Here is a 24,378-nt window from a genome sequence, read left to right on the forward strand (position 1 = left end):
GTAGCACAACATGAATCACCCTATCCTAAGCACCAAATTTAACCCCTTCGATGCTCATGACGAGCTCAGCTCGTCATGAGGCACGGTTGAGCTGTGCTGATGATGAGCTGAGCTCGTCATGAACAATGGGAATAGAGATCATGCAGCACAGGAGGGGAATTGCTGCAGCAGCGATGGTGTTAAGAATGCATGGAAAAATTGGACTAGGGTGTGTTAAAAGCTGGGGCTGATAACATAACTTTCTACATGCTTAAAGGCCTAATGGTTTCCTTTTTCCCAAAAGTATTGTGATAGGTAGAGTGAGCTGAATACAATTCTTAAGAAACTTCCTGCAAGTTTTTGCAATACCAAGAAATCATTGAATCTTCTTGAAATTAGGGGCTGGCCAGTCTACATCTCCACCAACTTTTTTTGGCATCTATAGAAATTCCTTCTGCAGAACAAATGGGTCTTAAGTATTCAACATTGGAAACTTTAAAATAAATATATTAGATTTACATAATAGTTGATGGGATCGTAAACATTGTAATACCTTCCTAACTTGTAAAACATGTTGTTTAGACTCAGTATACATAATGCCCAAAATTAGTATAAAGTGCTGTCTTCCTCTTTACTTCCTAGCAGATGATAGGCTCCCCTTAAATTTAGCTTGGTAAAATGTTGGTACCCTGAACAGACTATAAAATATCTTGGATTAAGGGTAGGGGGTAGCTGTTCTTTATTGTATACATTGGTAAGAACTCTATAATACATGCAGGGTGCTAACACAGAAGAATCCTTAGAGACAACACTCAAAGGTGCTTCTGCTGGAGGGGACCAACGTCAATCCTGTGAGGGTCCTGCTGATAGCTTCCCTTTCTTCTGCCTCAAGTGCTGCTGCGACCATAGAGGCAGCACCACACCGCCGGAGCCGTTCTTCTGCCTCCCGCCGGCCTGCCAGCTATAGCAATCTTGCCTGGGAGGCTGCAGTGGGGAGTGCGGGCGGGGACTACAAGTCCCAGCAACCCTTGCGGCACCCGCAGCACCTGTGACCCATTCTAACCGCGCCAGGAGGCGGGTATATTTGCTGTGAGCTTCTGCTGAGCGGAGGACCAACGTCGATCCTGTGAGGGTCCTGCTGATAGCTTCCCTTTCTTCTGCCTCAAGTGCTGCTGTGACCATAGAGGCAGCACCACATCGCCGGAGCCGTTCTTCTGCCTCCCGCCGGCCCACCAGCTATAGCAATCTTGCCGGGGAGGCTACAGTGGGGAGTGCGGGCGGGGACTACAAGTCCCAGCAACCCTTGCGGCACCCGCGGCACCTGTGACCCATTCTAACCGCGCCAGGAGGCGCATATATTTGCTGTGAGCTTCTGCTGAGCGGGGGACCAACGTCGATCCTGTGAGGGTCCTGCTGATAGCCTTCCTTTCTTCTGCCTCAAGTGCTGCTGCGACCATAGAGGCAGCACCACACCGCCGGAGCCGTTCTTTTGCCTCCCGCCGGCCCGTCAGCTATAGCAACCTTGCCAGGGAGGCTGCAGTGGGGAGTGCGGGCGGGGACTACAAGTCCCAGCAACCCTTGCGGCACCCGTGGCACCTGTGACCCATTCTAACCGCGCCAGGAGGAGCATATATTTGCTGTGAGCTTTGCCTTGCGAGAGGCGAGCGTGATGCCGGGCTAATCCCGGGCAAATGGCGGGCCCTCTTAGGCCCTCTGAGACCCGAGGAGGACGGGACGGGGCCATCCCCCTTGATTTCATGATTTCCTGTTAAGAGGAGGTAAAGAACACTTGCTTCTGTTTGGCGTATTATCCACTGACTTTGCCTTTGTCCTAGGACTTAAACCACAATATGACTTACAAGGGGGATAATACAACAATGCCCACTGCGAGAGAAGTCGATAAAGACTTACCTCCCCAGCCCACACAGGATAGATGGTCTAAGCAATTGACCTCACAAACAGTAGACGCAGACCAAGTGTCCTCGTGGTTAGATGAGCTAAACTTCCTATGCAAAACCACACACGTTTTAGTGGATTCACCACTTCCTGTTGAAAGCTTCTGTGTATCACCCGACACTGACAGCTCTTTGCAACCCCTCCCATCATCTAATAAAGATAACATTGAAAACATCCAAAGGCTCGCTATTCCCGATTCCTCATCCGCTATAAGGAAATGTAATGGGGGTTAATAACATGGGGAACCAACCTAAACCTCAAAAATTGTGCTTAAGCCCTACACTTCCTGCCAGCAACCCCTCCATGATCCCTGAGACTGCCGAGAAATTAGTTGTCCTAACATCTCCTATACAGCTGGATCTATTATCCCTTATTGAACAACTGGTCAGCTCTATCATAACACCACTGTTAGATAAAATAAACACACTAGGGGACAGGCTGACGGGACTGGAAGAAACCATCAAGTCTACCTTGCTAGCTAACAAAAGTACTGTAACACCCAAATGTTCCGACCTATCTTCTACTTCGAAAGACCCAAAGCCAACCACGCAAGACAAAAGGGTCTTAACCCAACCAATAATCTCCAATGTACCAGCCCCAATACTTCGCAGAACCTCCCCTATACCTACTCTCTCGCAACTCGCTGCTCCTAGAGCACACTATACCAAAGTTACTTCCATCCAACTCCCCCCGGAGGCAGCTCCTTTTGTGTGTGTCCTCGCGGGAATACCAGTACTTCCTCCAGGGAAAACCGAGAGACAAGGCGACTTGCTGAACAAGGTCAAATTTTGGCTGACCAACAATAGACCCCTGCCACCCAACCTTGTGGGTACAATAATGAGTGTTAGAAGGGTGGGCTGGCTGGGTTCCCTTCAAAAAGATATCGTTGGTGAATTAGTTCTTGTTAGATTTCGGCAGAGATACATTGTCCCGTACCTGCGCACCTGTGCACCCCAAGTGGGAAACAGCCCAATCTCCGTCTGGGATTTGCACGATTTTTACCCCAGAATGTCGTGGTCCCCCACATCTAGTCTAAAGGCAGGGTGCAACATGTTAATGGGCAGAGGACTTCATGCATTGAGTGGCAGAAGTTTTCCTACTCATACCCGTCAGGAATCATTGCTCTATAGTTCTAAGTACTGGAACCCCTATTAAATATTGGTTGATCAAATTTTAACCTGTGTATAGTACATTATAACCAAGATACTTACTCCCACGGGCTGGGCAAACGTTTTTAACTTGTAGATATTATGTATTATTTTATGTATGCTTTTTCTTATAATTGTTTTAAACTGTACGCTTTTATGATTTTTTGAATCAAAATCGAATAAAGCTATATTGATTGATTGATTGACTTGTGCTATCTCTGGAGCTTAGTGTACATATTCACTTTTACCATGATCACTATGCACCCATCAGATGCAGGTGATCCCACAATAATATCTGTGCATATACAAGACCAAGGTTCTACTGCAATCTCCAAGGGCTGTTATAACCCAAGAGAGGACCACCAAACAGGCTTCATAACTGACTCTTCATAACTAACTCAATATTGAGCTTCACTTTCCAATGTCCTGAAATAGGTGATATCACTTCATAACATGAACTTGAAATTTGGTAGATTGTGCCCATATTCTCTTGTTATCAAAAGGAAGACCTACCTTACTTCTAACTGATCAGACAAGGATGCAGTTTCTCTTTGCAATGCATTAAATGCTTCTCTTATGTGATCAAGACCTAATTCTGTTTCAATCATAAAATGGTTATTTGGTAAATCAAGGGATTAATTCTTCTCTGAATGATTGCCTGGGTATCGCCTAAGAAAAACATCAGCAAGTGAATTCCCTGAAGCTGGAATATAACTAATCAGTATGGCAAATAATGATAAAAAATAAGCTGAGTGGCTTCGTCCTCTATTATGGCAAATCATATTTTGTACTGCCTGTACATTTCTGTGATCAGAATGTATTTCCCCAGGATATCTAGCACGAAACAATAAATGACACCATTCTGTGCAAGCTGTCTTTAAAGCTAACAATGTCTTTAGTTGCATGAAGTTAAGGAATGAGAAAAAATACTGGATGTTCTTGAAAGTCATTCTGCTGCCTTTGTAGTAGCACACCATGAATCACCCTATCCTAAGCACCAAATTTAACTCCTTCGATGCTCATGACGAGCTCAGCTCGTCATGAGGCACGGTTGAGCTGTGCTGATGACGAGCTGAGCTCGTCATGAACAATGGGAATAGAGATCATGCAGCACAGGAGGGGAATTGCTGCAGCAGCGATGGTGTTAAGAATGCATGGAAAAATTGGACTAGGGTGTGTTAAAAGCTGGGGCTGATAACATAACTTTCTACATGCTTAAAGGCTTAATGGTTTCCTTTTTCCCAAACGTATTGTGATAGGTAGAGTGAGCTGAATACAATTCTTAAGAAACTGCCTGCAAGTTTTCGCAATACCAAGTAATCATTTAATCTTCTTGAAATTAGGGGCTGGCCAGTCTACATCTCCACCAACTTTTTTTGGCATCTATAGAAATTCCTTCTGCAGAACAAATGGGTCTTAAGTATTCAACATTGGAATCTTTAAAATAAATATATTAGATTTACATAATAGTTGATGGGATCGTAAACATTGTAATACCTTCCTAACTTGTAAAACATGTTGTTTAGACTCAGTATACATAATGCCCAAAATTAGTATAAAGTGCTGTCTTCCTCTTTACTTCCTAGCAGATGATAGGCTCCCCTTAAATTTAGCTTAGTAAAATGTTGGTACCCTGAACAGAGTCTTCATTCTATGGATTTTCATCTAAATATGATCTTAATGCCTTATATTCCAATTGTGGTAAAAGACACATCCTGCCAAATGCAATAGCAGTAGGAACTAAATCAATTTGACAATCGTATTTGAAGACGGAAGGCCTCCACCCACTGGCTTCATAAACACTTCCTGAAACTCAACATACTGTTCAGGAACGTGGACGTAAGGTTGCCATTTTCTTTGAGGAAATGAGCCTTGATGTAATTACCCAGGTGACCAATAATGAATAGATTGTACACAATGAGAAGCACAACATCCTGACAAACTCAATACTCCGGTGGTCCAAGTAAAATAATGATTATGACAACTGAGCCGTCACATTTGTAGAAATAAATGGATGATGAGGAAAGGCTGTCAAATCAAAATAACACGTCTATGCATGTGTAGATACTTGGTTTTGTATAGTACAGTTCTCTTATTCACTAGAACAGAACTTACAATAGATGTCTACTGCTGGAACTCTACCAGGAGATTCTTTTAGGACTTCTGGAATCTGGTGTAGACTAGCCCACGACTTGTCCATAAATAATCCTATAGCCTTGCAGTGTATCATGATGGGAGTCCCGATGCTGGAATTATTAGACCAGGATAGCCTCTAGTAATAGTAATGGAGTCTTGACTTTGGATTCATTACTATTGTTATTGCCTATTGAAGGGAATAATTAATTTTAAGTTCCTGCTCTCACCCCCCTTCTTAGAGGGGGTATCAGATAACCCTGAGGGGGTATTAGATATCCCTGTCTCTTGATCTGATCAAATCAAATCAAATAAACTTTATTCCGTTTCGTAAGAGAAAACCATGAAAGTTAAAACATACAAAGACATAAAACCCAATTACATTAAAAATACATGTTAAAATAACAGTCCAGTTGCAGGACCCCCACAATTTAATATATCTCTTGATCAAATTGGGCACATACGTACAACATGACAATTTTAACTGCAATATAAACTGCAACCCTGTTCCTATATCTCTTTTGTTCCTCTTCAGAAAGAGTTCTCCTAATGGAACCTAACAGCAGTAGCTTTTCAGTATTTTCAGCGACTGCTACTGCGGTCCTTATAACCGAAGATCGCAACAAGGTAGGCCATGAACTTTGCAATGCCTCTTCTTAGCCTGCCTTTATGAGGTGTAATTTTCTATTTGTAAACAAATTTTCATTAATCCTCGGAGAGTCTCAGTTCGTGCTACTCTGACTAACTTATCCTTAGTATCGTCCCGTAGACCTCGACAAAAAAAGAATAGTGTCTTTTCAAACCAATCTACTTCTTATGCCATCTGTTTAAACTAGATTGCATATGTGAGCATATCTTAAGAGCCCCGATGTAAATCCATCTTCTATTGGCTATAAAGTTTCAGACTGATCAAAGAACTTTTCTCAAAAGTTCTAAAAATGCTGGATATATATCTATTGCAGCATCATTGGTAGTAACAAAAGGTGCTGACCAGGGCAAGGCATTTCCGGAGAGATTACTAATCAGTATTCCACACTTTGGCCTATCAGTACTAAACTGATAGTGGTTCATGTTCCAGCTAGGGGCCTAGGGTCCTATGAGAAAGCTTTGTTGGTTCCTGCAAATTTTAAGAAGACAGCATTGGCGATAAGCAGCTAAAGGTAATTGATAGAAGATGGTTGAATGGCATCCTGTAGATGTTAAGGAAGGTATTGTGCCCAGAAAGTTTCCGAAAAACCTAAAACCGATTCGCTTCTAGTCAGGCTTGAGTTCAAGTTTGTGCTGGTACTTGTGTACGTTTGGGTTTCGGTGCCTTACAAATTAGTTTGACTAGACCTGGCATGACAATTCCATATATATGCAGAGTTTTATCTTTGCCTTGAACCAAAATCAGAAAATGTGAACCAACATCAGAAAGTGTCTTAACCATCCCCATCACTGGATAAGGTAAATCAATACTGGAGTAGAAACCCAAACTAGCCCTGTCAAAAATGTTCATAGCAGATACCTTGTTGTTTACTCTACTGCTTTCAGGTCCAAATTCAACTCCACTAATTTAACTATGACTTTTTGATGATGGCTACCCTTAAAACTCCCATATTCCTGCCTCGCTGCTTGCCTGTGTCTTGCGGTTTCTTTCATACCAGTTTTAACTGAATTTTGAATTCTCATGGCTTGTGCCTAACTCTGCAGTGCCTTATTATCCCTCAGTTTTTTTGGCTTCAGTCTTGCATTGCACCATTTTTGGTCAGGATGATGTTGTTTCCACCCAGCTATCAATTGTTTCCTTAGAGAGTTTGAGGTTTCCTCACGTACACTTGTTGCTGAACATGTCTGTAATGCTTGAAGACATGATAGCCACTAAGAGATATTTAAATCTTGGATGAGGTTCTAATTTTCAAAAATCAAATGCACATCTGAGATATGTCTGGTATAAATACTGGAATCTTTCTATGCACGTTTAGAGTGACCTAGATCTAAAATACTTAGGAGGTGAGGGGGTTCCATGATACAGCTTTGTACTGTAGTTTCTGTGTGACTGTAAACATATGCCTATATATATAAATATGCATGTTTCTCTATCTACCATTGTTGCACCGCAGCACGGATACAGTGCCCAGGGGGCTATGAGTAGTTTCGCCATTTGCCTTAATACACTAATATGGGTTTAACTGCATATAGAATTGCGAACTTCTAGTATTTTATAAACATACCCCTGTACACCTTTATGAAGGCTGTTCAGCATCAAAAGAGTGATGGTTGATGTTTTTTACTTGTCAAGGACTGTAGAATAAAATGTTATATTATCCCTAGATGAGTGCTCTGGCACAAATCACACTTGAGTACAGCTTGCAATAACATCGTTTTCAAGTCTAGAGGCCAGCACTTTAACCACTGTCTTCAAATCTAAAATGTTAGTGAAATTAGAATTTAGTTGAACTGCGCCCTGTGTTCCTCTTTGTTCTTCTTCTGCCTAATTTCCACTTCAATGTAAATGTCAGCGAGAACATTTTCCATGTTTGTTGTTGTCTATTTCAGGGGAAACATCGTTTACAACGTATGCGTTACAACAAATGTTTTACACCGCAAAATCCATTACAACGCATGTCATTACATCGCATAATCCATTACAACCCATTCCCCAAAGTAACGCACCAGCCGAGTTAGAATAGTAACTGTGTTGTGATGGATAATGCATTGTAACAACATGCGCTGTAATGGATTTTGCAATGTAAAAAATGTGTTGTAATGACACGCGTTGTAAAGAGTCATATTCCTATTTCAGTCATGTGTAGCAATTCGCTGTCACCGTAAGGTCAGGTAAAATTGGCTCTGTATAAGCCTAGACATGCAAACATGCAGTGGGTTATGGTTACCCATGCACAAATTCCCCCAAGTATTATTACTATGGATCCCTGTTTTCTGTTTTTACTGATTTTTACAAAACCCCAAATAAATATGGATAAAAACAGATGGAAATTTAAAAAAAAGAGAAAATGTCATAAAACAGGAGCCCAAATTAATACCTGTTAAACTTTCACATAGAAAATTCGCTGGTGCATGCATTGTTTGTGTGGGGCTCAGAATGTCAGTCAGGCATAACATACTGTTTGCTCCCAGCTTGAAAAAGTTACTACAGCTATCTGGATAATGCCATTTATTTATTAGAATAGGTTTCCAATAAAAAAAGCTTAGGTTAGGTTTGGGATTATGTGTAGGCCTAACCTTAAATATAGTGTAGGCTTGGTTATAGTATTTGGTTTAGAATAAAGTTAACCGTTGGGTAGGAGCTGGTTAAAGTAAAGGGTAAGGTTCGTCGTAACATAAGGTTTCCATTTAAGGTTGGGATCAGGGTTGATGTAAAAGTATTGACAATTTAGTGGTGTCCATATTGCAGGTAGTTTTATTATCTGCAAAATTGTTCAATATAGTAATAGGTGGGTGCAATGGCAGTATCTTACAACAAATACTCAGTCCTCTCTTTAGGCCTTAACGGCTCCTTGAGGATCTCCTTCTTGTGTACTGTCAAGCTTATAAGGCAATGATGGACCCTTGGGATTTCTTGAGGTACCGAAGGTGGAAACTAAGAATCTGCCTCCTTTCTTTATCTGGAGGGGTGCTCTTTCACCTATTCACAATCTTCTTTCTCCGGTACTAATGTTACAATAGGGCAGTGAGCTAACTACTGATTCTAACTGATTCTTATGACTAGAGGTAGAGAGTGGATGCAAGAGACCTCCATGCATTTGATAGGTCCCAGTCCGTGCACCACACTATTGCACTACTGTTAAGCTGCAAGGATGTTATTGAAAGGTGTTTGGTGGTAGAAAGCAGTAGTCTTTTCTATCTAAAGCTTTGAGTGGATAAGCTTGTTACTCATATTATCATAGGATTTTATTTTCTTCAAGCCTTCCCTTCTCGAAGTGAAGACTCTTGCTTAACTCTTCTTACAAAACTTGTTTAGTTAGCCTTTCTAGAAACCCTCTGTGACATTGGTGCCACTGTAAATATGTTTGTCCTAAAAGACCAATATTGTCAACATCAACAGTATATCTGATTTTACTTGTTTAAAGATGTTCAAGCTTGAGAATCTTTGTAAAAAATTGGTAACATAATATTTCTAAATTGCACACAGCTCTAATCCAAATTGAATAAGAATGTGTCAATAAAATAGTCAAATAATAACCAATTGCTTATTGGGCCCAATTCACAAACTGAGGGTTTTGATTAGGATGGCGGGCGGATTGCCACCGCCGGCCCGGTGGTGGCTATCCACCCGCCATCACAACCAGATTTACCCCTGCCATCATATAATGGCGGGGTATCGCAGCGGACGCAAAGTGCGTCCGCCGCTTTTCCGCAAGTCTGCGATTGTTCTGATTGCCGATCGGGCGGACTTGGCCCACAGTATGGTGGCAGTGCATAGCAGGCACTGCCATCCATATTAGTATGTGTGGTTTTCAAGGCCTTTCCATGGTGGCGATGCTGCATGGACAGGCTGGCGGGGAATTGCTTTGAGGGCCTGTTGGGGGCCCCCGGGGAAGTGGGTGGTGGGGGCTGCACTTTGGGGATACCTATGGTACCCCTCTACATTGCCATGCACAAGGTGGTAGGCACCGCGTGGTGCCTGCCACGTTGTGCATGGCAATGCACAACATGACACTTTGGCATTGAGGCTCGCGCTGCTTACAGCAGCACCCCCCGCAATGTCAAACATGCAGAATGCGACCGCCAGGGTGGCGGTCACATCCTAATTAGCGGTGCCGGACCACAGCGCATCTGGCGGCTGGTCCCAGCACAGCTAGGGTGTCGGCAAACTAATAACCCCCAAAGTTGGAAAAGTTTCTTTGCATCCACTTGGACTTTGTGGAATTTAGACATTACAAGGAGTATGTCAGGAAACCCACCTATCAGCAATTTTCAGATTCCAGTACTATTCAGGGAAAGCCATTCGGCATTCCCTTTAGGATTCTATTCCTGCTGTGCAGAGCTCTTTATAATCAAAAATTACACACAAGGATAATTGAATTCCCTGTGCAAATACACAATTTCTTTCCGTAGTGAAAATATTTTTACATTTTGAGAAATGTCTTCCCTTTTTACCTTCACCAAATCTGTCAGTTATCCATTCACCACACTGTCCTCTCCAGATAGGGATTTAAACCAACCATTGAGTGAAGTGAGAACCCATCCTATGTGTTTCTGGGTCTTCAAAAACCTTCAAGGATACCAATTTCATGAAAATCCTGTTTTTCCAACTTTTGAATGGAATTTATGGGTGTGGAGATGTCTGCATACTTAAATGAGCTTACACCTTCCTGGAATCCTTTTATAAATCCTTGACAAGCATAAAACAGGTAAATATGGTCATAAACATATGTTCACAAACAAATAATCTTTTGTGAATAGGAGCAACTCCATTGGAAATAGCATATATTTTCTCTACTGATGATAAATATCTGCTGACCAATTATTGTTTTAATTTGTGATGCGCTGCATTCACACAGTTTTATTAAAAGCTCAGATAACATTTGTTAGTGATTACTTTTGATTTGTTTAAATTGACAATGTTGCCTTGTATGTGTATATTTAGTTTTGGCCTTTACATGTTTTGAGATCCTTTTTAATGAATATTGATGAGAAAACTTCTACCATCCACATCTACATCCACTGTCCTTGCATTCTTCATGTGAATAACTATATACAGAGATCAGTGCTGTACAGTTGTTAGGTTACTATATAAATGTATGCCTGAAGGCACTCCATGATCAACACCCATGTTTCCATTGAACAACTTAATTTATTTTGGGAATGATAATCCTGGTGGAAGCAATGAACAAGATTACACTGGCATTGAGAAGAAATAGCAAAAGTGGATTTAATATGGTATCCCTCATGTCTTGGACTAATCTGGTTACCTTAACAGTTACTGTGATATGGATTTGTACCCTCTCGTTGTGCTCTTTGTCTCTCATCTGAGTTTTGTTTATTTTAATGACTGCTTTTTCCCTCCTGAAGATGGCCCTGAGCTCTTACGGCCTTGCGTGGACTCTGCAGTGTTGACGACATCTGGTAAATCAAGTGCTACTCCAGTAGTTGGTGCATCTCTAGCCGCTGTGTCTTTACCTGGCAAAGCAGGAAGTGTTGCATCGTTTACCAGTCAGTATAGCTACAGTAGCACCATAGTTCACGTTGGGGACAAGAAGCTGCATAATGAATTAGGTACTCTTCTATTCATTAAATTGTGAGAGGTTCAGAGGACATTGATTATTTTCTAGAGTATCCATTAGGGTTCTTAGGTTATTGTCAATGGTTAAAAGATGTTTTTACCGTTAATTTGTTACTAAGTATTCTATTTTATTGTAGATATTGTGAAGGTGTGATTTGCTTTCTTAAGGTGCTAATAGGCATTTATTTTTTTGTTTTCAGTTAACAACATATGTAGAGAACTACTAGTCAGCCCAGAATGTGGACCACTTTAAGAAACTTGATTTGAAGGCCTACCTAAATTTGTGAAAGCAGAGTAGGCAAAACAGAGTATTACCGAGAGATTGAAGCAACATACCTTATCAAGCAAGAGTCAAGACGCTTTTCACCCAGGGGGTCAGGAGCAGGGAATCACTGTACAACTGTACATACAGCAAGTATAACTCAATTTGACAGGACAATCAAGACCAAACATCAGTCACTTAGCTATTAGCCTGTTCATGCGGATGTCTAGACCCTGTAAAAGGAAAAATTTCAACTCAGTGTTTAATTTGAGTCAGTGGTTTCCAGTGAATCTCTGACAGAATATCGAGAGACAGGATATCGACACTCAAAATATCGACGTTGGAATATCGAAGGCAAGTATATCGACACCCTATCTACAACATGGTAAGTACAAAAATATCGAAAATAAAATATCTATGTTAAAAATATCGTAAGTAAATATATCGTTTTTTTTTAATATTGTAATAAAGAATATAAAATAAATAATACTTTTATATAATTTAAACTTATGTAAAAATATTTTAGAATGTTTAAAATGATTAAACAATACATATTTAATGTTAAACATTTATTTAAAATTAAACGTACAATATATAATATATATTTAATTAATTATATTTTTTATTATTTTTTTAATTAGTTTAGAAATATTAACAAATACTATAAATTACAAATACATCAACACTCATAAAATAATAACATAAATAAAAATAAATATATATATTTAATACATGAACACAATAAAATATACTTTCATTATTTAAAAAATTATTTAAACACAACATTATGTAACATAATAAAAATATTATACAATACATAAATAATTATAAATTAGATTGGATAGCATAAGGCTAAAAATTACTATTCAAACTCCATAGGGTGCAACAGTAGGAAAAGTGTTAGATAGCAAATAGGTAAAAACTACTATTCCCACTCCAATGAGTGCAACATTAGGGAAAGCGTTGGATAGTGTAAGAGTAAAAATTACTATTCCAACTCCAAAGGGTGCAACAGTAGGGAAAGCGTTGGATAGTGTAGGGGGTAAAATTACTATTCCCACTCCAGTGAGTGCAACAGTAGGGAAAGCATTGTATAGCGTACGGGTAAAAATTACTATTCCTACTCCAGTGGGTGCAACAGTAGGGAAAGTGTTGGATAGCGGGTAGGTAAAAATGACTATTCACACTCCAATGAGTGCAGCAGTAGGGAAAGCGTTGGATAGCGTAAAGGTAAAAATTACTATTCCAACTCCAAAGGGTGCAACAGTAGGGAAAGCGTTGGATAGTGTAGGGGGTAAAATTACTATTCCCACTCCAGAGAGTGCAACTGTAGGGAAAGCGTTGCGTAGCGGGTGGGTAAAAATTACTATTCCCACTCCAGTGAGTGCAACAGTAGGGAAAGCGTTGGATAGCGTACGGGTAAAAATTACTATTCCAACTCCAGTGAGTGCAACAGTAGAGAAAGCATTGGATATCGTACGGGTAAAAATTACTATTCCAACTCCAGTGAGTGCAACAGTAGGGAAAGCGTTGGATAGCGTAAGAGTAAAAATTACTATTCCAACTCCAAAGGGTGCAACAGTATGGAAAGCGTTGGATAGTGTAGGGGGTAAAATTACTATTTCCACTCCAGAGAGTGCAACAGTAGGGAAAGCGTTGGATAGCAGGTGGGTAAAAATTACTATTCCCTCTCCAGTGAGTGCAACAGTAGGGAAAGCATTGGATAGCGTAATGGTAAAAATTACTATTCCAACTCCAGTGAGTGCAACAGTAGGGAAAGTGTTGGATAGCGTAAGGGTAAAAATTACTATTCCAACTCTAAAGGGTGCAACCATAGGGAAAGTGTTGGATAGCGTAAGAGTAAAAATTACTATTCCAACTCCAAAGGGTGCAACAGTAGGGAAAGCGTTGGATAGTGTAGGGGGTAAAATTACTATTTCCACACCAGAGAGTGCAACAGTAGGGTAAGCGTTGGATAGCAGGTGGGTAAAAATTACTATTCCCACTCCAGTGAGTGCAACAGTAGGGAAAGCGTTGGATAGCGTACGGGTAAAAATTACTATTCCAACTCCAGTGAGTGCAACAGTAGGGAAAGCGTTGGATAGCGTAAGGGTAAAAATTACTATTCCAACTCCAAAGGGTGCAACAGTAGGGAAAGTGTTGGATAGTGTAGGGGTTAAAATTACTATTCCCACTCCAGAGAGTGCAACAGTAGGGAAAGCATTGGATAGCGTACGGGTAAAAATTACTATTCCCACTCCAGTGGGTGCTACAGTAGGAAAAGTGTTGGATAGTGTAGGGATTAAAATTACTATTCCCACTCCAGAGAGTGCAACAGTAGGGAAAGCGTTGGATAGTGTAGGGGTTAAAATGACTATTCCCACTCCAGTGGATGCAACAGTAGGAAAAGTGTTGGATAGTGTAGGGGTTAAAATTACTATTCCCACTCCAGAGAGTGCCACAGTAGGGAAAGCGTTGGATAGCGGGTGGGTAAAAATTACTATTCACACTCCAGTGAGTGCAACAGTAGGGAAAGCATTAGATAGCGTACGGGTAAACATTACTATTCCCACTCCAGTGGGTACTACAGTAGGAAAAGTGTTGGATAGTGTAGGGATTAAAATTACTATTCCCACTCCAGAGAGTACAACACTAGGTAAAGCTTTGGATAGCGAGTGGGTGAAAATTACTATTCCCACTCCAATGAGTGCAACAGTAGAGAAAGCGCTGGAAAGCGTACGGGTAAAAATGACTATTCCCACTCCAGTGGGTGCAACAGTAGGGAATGCGTTGGATAGTGTAGGGGGTAAAATTACTATTCCCACTCCAGAGAGTGCAACAGTAGGGAAAGCTTTGGATAGCGTAGGGGGAAAAATTACTATTCCAACTCCAAAGGGTGCAACAGTAAGGAAAGCGTTTAGTAACATAGATTTTTATTGTCACATACTTCTAAATAATTTTTATATTTTAAATAATGTATAATTAAATTTTCAAATACATCAACATCAATAAAAACAATTCATGTTTAATAAAAACCAATTACATTAGAATAATTTATTGACTATAAATTAACAACAAACACCAATAAATAATAATTATGAAATATTAATCACCAAATAATACATATTAAAGAATAATTTATTTATCATAACAATAAAATATGATTTAAATGTAAATCAATATTAAAATTAAAAAACATTATACAAATTAATATTTTTTGAAAAAATAATGTTTAACAATTATTTAAATATTTTTTCTAGTTATTCAAGAATATTTACAAATTACAAATATTAATTGACAATTTAAACATAATTATCTATTAAAATAAATAATTACCAAATAATTTTTAATACATTAATTATCCATAACTAAAAATGTATAAAAAATTTAATATTTACAATAAAATTACTTTCCACCCAATACCCCTATAAACCCACAACACGCTCAGGTACTAACACATAACATTTAATTAAAATGAACATTAATTACCAATTAAATAATTAATTTATCAATTAAAATAATTAATTGCCAATTAATAATTAATCACAAAATAAATTATACATAAATAAATTTTTTATTAATTACAATTAAATTACTTCCCACACTATTCCCCTATAAACCCACAACCCGCTCAAGTACTAAAACATATCATTTATTTAAAATTAACATTAATAACAATTATATAAATAATTTATCAATTTTAAAAAATGTATTGCCAATTAATAAATAATTACAAAATAAATTATACATCAATAAATATTTTATTAATTACAATTAAATTACTTCCCACCCTATTCCCCTATAAACCCACAACCGGCTCCAGTACTAAATCATAACATTTAATTAAAATTAACATTAATTACCAATTATATAATTCATTTATCAATTAAAATATTAAAATTGCCAATTAATGATTAATTACAAAATAAATTATACATTAATAAAAATGTATTAATTACAATTAAATTACTTCCCGCCCTATTCCCCTATAAACCCACAACCCGCTCCGGTACTAAAACATAACAATTAATTAAAATTAACATTAATTACCAATTATATTATTAATTTATCAATTAAAATAATTAATTACCAATTAATAATTAATTACAAAATAAATTATAAATAAAAAAATATTTTATTAATTACAATTAAATTACTTCCCACCCTATTCCCCTATAAACCCACTACCTGCTCCGGTACTAAAACATATAATTTACTTATAAAAAATGTATTAATATATAAAATGAGTACACATATAATATAATTTATTTTAAATACTTAACTAAAACATATAACACATACATAATAAATAAAAAAAAATACAAATATCGATATTAGTGTCATCGAAATTAGTTACATCGATATATATGCTATCGATATTACTAACTTCGATATTACTTATATCGATATAAAGAATTTCGATATTACTTGCCTTAGGGTCGATATTCTGTCCAACAATATTCTTGACATCGATATTCTGCACCTTTGGAAATTTCAAACACAATATTTTGGTAGGTCGAAATTATAAACTCGATATTTTGACTGTGTACCGTTTCCGGTGCTCAACACCGACACTTAATCATGAACATCGGGGCTTATAGCCTGAGGTCGACCCCAAGATACTGGGGCATGGACACATTCATTTTTTGGTAGGCACAGGAGTACTTTTTTAGGCAGTGCTTACAGGGGAATGGCCTTGTGCAAGCAGCCTCCTGACGAGAGCTCGGTACTTTTTATTTTTAATAAATTAGCCACTGTGTCAATTTGATCTAGACCTGACATATCCTCGTTAGCAGCTCACTTCCCTGGCTGGGCCCTTCTGGCCATGAGGGCTTCTCAGTTATATTAACATCGACTGCTGGTGTGGGTAAAGAGGGGGGGTTGAATCAGAAAAAGGACGTCCTAAGGTGAAACCAAGCATCAGACAGTAACATATGTTAAAGATGGTCCACCCTCACATTGACTTTAATAGTGTAACTGACAACTACTTATACTTAGGCTTCCTTTTTTTAATGCATCAACAATGTGCTTTATGTCTACATAACACATGCCTTAACACAATATTGTGTGTTCATCTAAAAAGCTTTCCCTCTCCCATGACCACAGGGGCTAAACGTACTCAGAAATCTGGTGGCAGTATTGATTAGACAGACCACAATATGCCACCCACTGCAAAAGGCTACAATTAATAGGGATGGTGGCCTGCAAGGAACAGCAGATACCCATCCCAGTGATTGCATTCCAGTATCAAAAACCATTTTTTGTAAGGAACCAGGGCTGCTTAAAACTTAATAGAGAGCATGTAGTGTTCCACTGTGCCACTGCCTACTCCCCCAAAGCTGCCACCCCAACTCTGAATGTGGAAGGGGTCAAAAGGGGAAAGGGGAAAGGACTCCTAACCTTTGCATATCAGTTACCACCCCAACTTGGGAATTCCTAACAGATCAATGGCTGGCAACTGGTGTTATGGTTGCAAACTGCTGATACATAGCATACCGACACACGCTCTGGGAGAATGGCCATTGCATGCTCTTTCCAAATTGCAATTCTTTATAAGTCGCAAAATATTTTTGAACATAAGTGAATAAGGGCCATATGTATCAACATCCTGATTTGCGATTCTCAAATAGCGATTTTTTAGAAATCACTATTTGAGAATTGCAAATAGGGATGTATGTAAAAAATCGCAATTCTTTAGCGATTTCTTAATGTTCCTTAATTGCGATTTGCAAATTGCGAATCGCAATTCAGGAATACTTTCCCATTCTTTTCTATGGGCCAGGAGGCCCACAGGAATGAATGGGAAGTTATTCTCAATTTGCGAATCGCAATTTGAGAATCGCAAATTGAGAATAATTTCAAGGGTGCAAGGGTGTCAAAAGGACACCCTGATGCACCCCTGAAATTTACATGTGTGCGCATATGGCGCACATACATGCCCTAAGGGCACGTATGTGCGCCACATGGCACCTTTACAAATGCACAAAAGTGCATTTGTGAAAGAAATCGCAATTTTCGACCAACTTCAAGTTGGTGGTAATTTGTGATTTCTTAATGAGAAGTTGCTCAACTGGGGTGCTTCTTACATTGCATTTAAGGAATCGCAAAATTAGCGATTCCTTAAATGCAATCGCAAAATAAGGAATCACAAATTTTGAGATTCCTTATTTTGCCTTAATACATACCATTTGGCAAACTTGCATTCGCAAACTCCGAAATTCTCAGAGTTTCTGCGTTTGCGAATGCAATTTTGCTTGATACATATGGCCCATAGTGAGTTAGTGGTTGCAAAGCTTACATCTGGATAATAGTTGAACACAGGGAAAGGTTTTTTACAGGTGTGTTGACACATTTTTCATGGAGTTTTTTTTAACGGTTTTTGTTTGAAGCTCTGTTCTTTTAAGAATAAATAAAGGACAAAATTGCTAGGATTTTCCATATTGTGTGAGTGCCATTAATAAATCAATACCATAAATATGTTCATAGAAACTCCAGGCACACAATACTTAATTCATCACTGATTGGAGACCATTTGTTTAATTTTCCCTTTGCTGCTAAGACCAACATGTCTTCTGTTCATATACCACAAAACTCGAATCTGTCCTAAATTTGGTGTTATTAAGAAAATATTCTTGGTTCATTGCGCACTACGGCCATGTGTACAAAATGTCTGCCACCAGTAGAGTTGTTCTACAATACGGTCCTATGGGAGGAAATTCCACTGATGTGTCCTTCTCCTGATATTGCATTTCTTCAAAAAATCCAATAATTTCCATTGGTGCACAGCATTAAATCAGGCCCTCAGATCCCGTTTGAAATATGTACTGCAGTGTTGTATTAGAACATGCTCCCCACATGTAATGTCTTGTACAAATCTGATGTAATATCAACTGTAAGCATTTTGTATGTTGGTTAGTCCCTGCTGTGCCCCTGGCTGAAAACATTTTGACATGTGACTTGGTAGTTTATATAGAAAATATTGCATTCATTTGTAGCACAGCAAGCATTATATAGAAAGGCACAACAAGCATTGTTACAGTCACAGATCCAATATCGTGAGTCATTGAATCTCGCTCGCCATTGACTTAACTACCACATGGCAGCCAATTATTAGTCGCTCTAGAATGTCAAAGGAAGGGGGCGATTTAAGAATATAAAACTAATTAAGAATGCTTGACACATTTAAATGACATGAAATTACATAATTTCAAGAACATATCACTTATTAAATGAAAAAATGTTGTAAGCAAAGGAATCTTTGCACTTTACTAGTTCTAAATACAGGTGGCTAACTGCTTTCTTCCATGTAAAAGGACTATGAAAATAAATTGTTTTACTATCATGACTAATGGATTATAGAGGATATATGGAAATTAATATCCCTCTGAATTAATTAATTTACAAAGGGGTATTCTGCTAGATAGTTTGGAAAGATAGTTGGCCCATAATTCAAATAAAACATATGTTTTTTTGTCATTAACGCTACATGTTCTTCCGTTTGCTTTTAAGAAAAAAATGATGGTGGATCCGTTGTGGACAACAGGTCGCCACTCCCTGCTTCCTCCAACACATCTGCAAACCTAGAGAAGGATGTTTTCAAGAAGAAGGGCCTGACCAAGGAGGCCTTGGCAGAGCATACTCAAAAGGAAGAGCACAGCTTTTTGAGCGACTTTAAAGCTACCAGACGAATAAGTGTCTTTGAAAAACGCTACAATAATTGCTTACATGGTCAGAATCGAAGACATGCAGGTAGGAGTTTTGGGCATTAATTACTAAATACGAGACGATATATATTTTCTGAAGAAATCACACCTCACACTGCATTGTCGTCCAGATATCCAACAAGTCCTCATGTTGCCAAATGAGTAGAGGTGCCGCGCAGTGGCCAGGGCGACTGAAGCTGGACACGAGGGATCACGGTTCGATCCCTGGCTCCGGTGGCAGGGGTCTGCCCAGCACCATGTGACTCTGGGCAATAGCTCACTTAATCTTCCCGACGGCCCCCAGCGCCTTGACACCTTCGGGTAATTGTTCGCGCTTTACAAATACTGGACATTTACATTTACTCGATTTGCAAAGGACGGTTCTTATGTAACAAATGGCTGGAAACTTCATTAGGATTTAATTCTTTGTTTTCACACAGCAAGAAGTCAAGTGAGGCTGTAGGCAGGGGTCAAAGGAGAGCAAAAGAAAGTTGGATCATATGATGTAATGTGATAGGTAAGGCATTATGTAGCTATGACTTCACCATTACTTGGTGAATAGAAGAAATTATTAAGGATAATTGCCCCATACTGGTGGACAGAAGGAAAAATATCATATTTCATTACTGTACAATAACATGTTACTTGCCACAATCTGGTATCTTTTGAATTAAATCTGACAGTATTTGGCTGATTTTATTGCACTAATTGCAGTGGTATTTCACTGGCAAGGGTCATTATTTCACAAATTCCTTTGCAATAAAGATGTCATGCAAAGAGGATCTTAGATTTAGGGGGTGATTACGATGTCATTCCGCAACTGTTCCGACTGAGTTGGTACTGGAATCCTTTTCGAACGAGTAGGGTTGTGTGAGTCTGACCCACCGATTACGATGCTTCCCAACATTGTTCGGTCAGACTCGCATTGACTTCAATGGGAGTCTGTGTTCCGAACGAGAACACAGGCTCCCATTGTCAAAAAGGGGTCGTTGGGGAAAACCTTGCACCCTGTGGCGGGCACCCCATGGTGCCTGCCACATTGTGCATGGTTGGAAAGAGGGGTCCCTTGGGTACCCACCGGGCCCAAACGGATGCCTCCAGGTGAAAGGGGGCTTTCTTTGGGCCCCCCAAAGAGAGATTGCCACAGCCTTTCCATGTCGGGCCGACCAAATCGTAACGGCTGTCCGAATCGGTCATAGTAATCACTCTCTCGGAAACTGTGTCCAAAGAGATGTATGATTCGGCTCCAAAGACTCGGGCTGTCTGAATGCTTTTCTGAACCACACAGATAGCCTGAACAGTTTCCGTGCATCGTAATCAGCCTTTGGGAAATGTGTACGATTCAGTCGGAAACAAGTAGTTTTGATTTGGATTCTGAGATACCGAATCCCATTCTGAGCCTTTCCGAACACCATCTTAATTGGCCCCTTAGTCTGAATTTCTTCTCTCCTGCTTGCTAGTCTCCAATATAGCTATTGAATTTAGATACTGACAACATGAAACTGCTCTCCAAACTTCACCATTGCTATTTCTTTAATATGCATACCAGACAAAACATTCATGTTCAGAGAGACCATTGTTTGTTGAAAATTGCAGGTGCAGCTTATAAATTTGAGTTGAACCATTTCCCATTTTGTAATTGAACCAAACTGTTGTCTTTCACTCAGATTATTGGCATCACCCCTTGGGTGGATTGTACTATATGTATCTTCTGTCCTGTATTTCCTGTGTGCATAAAACCTAATAAAAACTTTTCTGAATAAAAAAAAATATATATTCGTGAAAGATGAACATTCTCATTGAAATCAAGAAATATTATTAGCTCTGTCTTGTTGGCTGCAGCTATAAAAGTCTCTGACTTTTACAGAAAGACTGCCTTTCAACAAACAAAACAAAGCCTATTTCCTCTAAATCTATGCCTTTTTAACTACATAATTAGTTTTGTTTTTTTAAATAATGATATATTTTCAATATCCACTTACCGATTTATAAAACAAAGACGGATTTCCTGATACGTGCATCAAAATGAATTGTACAAAAACATGTCCATAAATTGCCATTTTAGGATGGGGGAGCTTTTATTGCACAAAATGAAGTGATATCAATAGCCATAATACACATAACTGTAAAATATGGGAACTGTGGGTACAGTTTAAACTTGTGAGTTAAGCATAGGTTTTCATTTTTGGCTTGAAGGTTTATACTTAGACCTGAGCCTGACAGGTTTCATTTCTGAGTTTAGATTTAGGGGTTTATGGTTTTTGGTTTAGGCCCAGAGGGCTAGATTACATTTAGTAATTTAGATGTTTGCTTGCAGATAGGAGTTTTTTAGACTTACCAGGTTAGATTGAAGGTCTATTGGCTTGTTTAGGATTAGGAATTGATGAATTCTTATTTAGACTTGAAGAATTAGGCTCAAGCTTTATTTGTAGAACATTATTCTTTAATTTTTAGCTTTAGAATAATGGTGCAATTTTAGGGGTTTGTGCGTTGAAAATTAGTCCTGGTTCATAGATAGTCTTCAAGTGTTTAAAGGAGGCTTTGAGTTTTCGTATTAGGTTTTCTGTATTGTGTACCATTAGTGTGATGTAGGTATTGACTTAGTTTTATGATCTACAGCTTACTCACAAAGGTTTAATATTGGGAATGTTTATTCAGAAGTCTTGCATAAGGCTTACATCTTTTTTCTTGGTCTTAGATGTTTAAATATTCACTCCGGTTTAAGTATAAAATCCGTGGTTGGTTTAATTTGTTTAGGCTTATGAATGAGGCTTAGTCTTGGCCATTTAGGCTAAGGCTTAGTAGTCTAACTTTAATTGTAAAATTTTGGTTTTAGGCTTAGTGTAGTATCTATCTAAAGGCTTTGACTTGAAGCTTAGGTTTCGTTCTTTTCTAGTTTTAAAATGTTTAGATTTGGCTGATAGGGCTTAGGTTTCAGGTCAGACATAACATACTGGCGTACATTTTTAATTAAGTTTCATGCTGTTTAGTCTCAATGTTAATCCTAGGAGATTACACATAGTCTTAGCAGTATAGGTTTCCACATCATAGTTAGGCACAGGGTTTGGCTTTCCCTTACTGATTGAGAAGACGGTGTTTCAGCCCATGGCTTAAGGTTATGGTCAGACTAAGGACCCTACACTTAAGGGTGTAACATGTGACCGCAGCTATGTGGCTAATTTAACAATGAAGTAGGGTATATACATGGATATAGCTGATGAAAGCTTGAAAGGAGAGCAATGAAGTAGGGTATGTACATGGATATAGCTGATGAAAGCATGAAAAGAGAGTTATCATGATTTGACGCCTTTTAATGGTAGGGTGGATAAATGTGTTGATTTGTGAAACTTCAGAGAATTAGGACAAGAATGAGCAAGAACAGTTGGGGTGCAAGAGCTAGCTTAAAAAAACTAAAGACTGGGCAGATAGATGCCTAATTTATGACAGAGGGTGGCCTGACAGAGAGGTAAGGTAGGGATAGGAAGAAATATGTTAGAAGATCAGATGCATGCTCATAAAGAAGTACATGAGAATTTGAAGAAACTGGCCTAAAGATGTATACATGAATAATGGAAGGGTATGTGTTAATGTACACATGGAAATGGTTGCATTTAACTGTGTAGCCGCTTCCTTGCTGTCAGTCCCTCTGAGAATGAAAGTCTGTGTCTCTGAGATATGCACATTTGAGTTATTGATTCATTCCTAGTCCCTCAGTCGCTGACTCTGAGACTCTACTATTTTGAGGGTTTCTGACAGGGAGAGCCTCTTAATGTGTGGGACCTTGAGTCTAAAAACCTTTGGTGTGACTATTGAAGAGTGGTGTAAAACAAATTGGTACTTTCTCATTGGGGTGTAGTTACTGAAACTTCTAAACAATTTTATTCTGCTTGTTTCAGGTATTCGTTTTCCTAAAGTCTGCATTCCTGGAATGGAGCAATCTTGGAAGAGAGTACGTAGAAACCGGAAGAACAAGTCAAAATGTTTCAGGCCACATGAGTCCTCTGACAGTACAAATTCTGATGAGCAGCCTCATAGGACCCCGCTGATAGGTGCAAACAATACAGCTTGGTCACATTCTGAAACCTCCCATTCCAGTTACCCACATGCTACGCTCCCAAATGTAATATCAGCGCATCCAGTGTCTGTTTTCACAACCGGAAATCATTCTCAAGTCTATGATTCTTCTGTGACTGGTATTAATGACCTACAGGATTCAATTAATAACAATTCCACCATGCAACCATCATCGTCCTATACACATCTGGTAACCCCAGTGGTGGCTGTTGTCCTCCCAAACTATGTATTTCCACAAATAAGCAATAAAGTGTCCCCGGCCGGTTTCTATGGTGTTCCTAATTTTTCCACCCATGGATCTTTTCCCCCATCGCCAAGTGTTTATACAGCACCAGCGCCATTTGCTGCCCAGCCCCTTATCCCTCAGGAAGCACTGTTCTCATCACATTCCAGCCTTTCTAACTCACCAAGTGAGCGTAAACTGTGGCTTTTGAGTGAAGAACAAGGTGGCCGCAGCTCAGCTACACAGATAAACTTTCCACAAGATCCAGCTTCTCCTTTTTTCCAGTCAAGGTGCAGTTCCCCTCTGCAGCTAAACCTTCTGCAGTTAGAAGATGCACTCAAGAATGCTGAACAGTCAGATATAGTATTTACCTCTTGCTCCACTAAATTGCCTGACTGTTGTGGAGAGCGAGGAACAGACAACACCCTTATTTCCAATGACAAGAACAGAGAAGATCCCGAACATGTAAGCAGAAGAGTAAAATATACTTTTGAATGTGTTTAATTATGGACTTGTAGTGAGATGTTAATGAGTGTGGTAACAATTATTGCTGCCGGAGTTAGAACTGCTAATTAGAGTTAAGCAAATAGGGGATGTTGAGTCCATTATAATGCCTCTGCCTTTACTATCTCTCCATGATGCGGAGGACTGTGCTTTGGTGACCCTGTCAA

At 39.1% G+C, this 24,378-nt stretch overlaps 1 protein-coding gene across 1 annotated transcript in view; it reads left to right on the forward strand.

Annotated features, from left to right (window-relative positions):
* The window catches only part of LOC147683354 (period circadian protein homolog 2-like), a 333,862-nt gene that overhangs the window by 201,209 nt on the left and 108,275 nt on the right, over nt 1–24,378 (forward strand). The window contains exons 16-18 of the mRNA XM_086943782.1: nt 11,235–11,438; nt 19,217–19,456; nt 23,307–24,172. Of these exons, the coding sequence (XP_086799908.1) occupies nt 11,235–11,438; nt 19,217–19,456; nt 23,307–24,172 (1,310 nt within the window). The remainder of the gene's footprint in view (nt 1–11,234; nt 11,439–19,216; nt 19,457–23,306; nt 24,173–24,378) is intronic.

This window comes from Lissotriton vulgaris, chromosome 11 (genome assembly GCF_964263255.1).
Source record: "Lissotriton vulgaris chromosome 11, aLisVul1.2, whole genome shotgun sequence".
NCBI lineage: Eukaryota > Metazoa > Chordata > Amphibia > Caudata > Salamandridae > Lissotriton > Lissotriton vulgaris.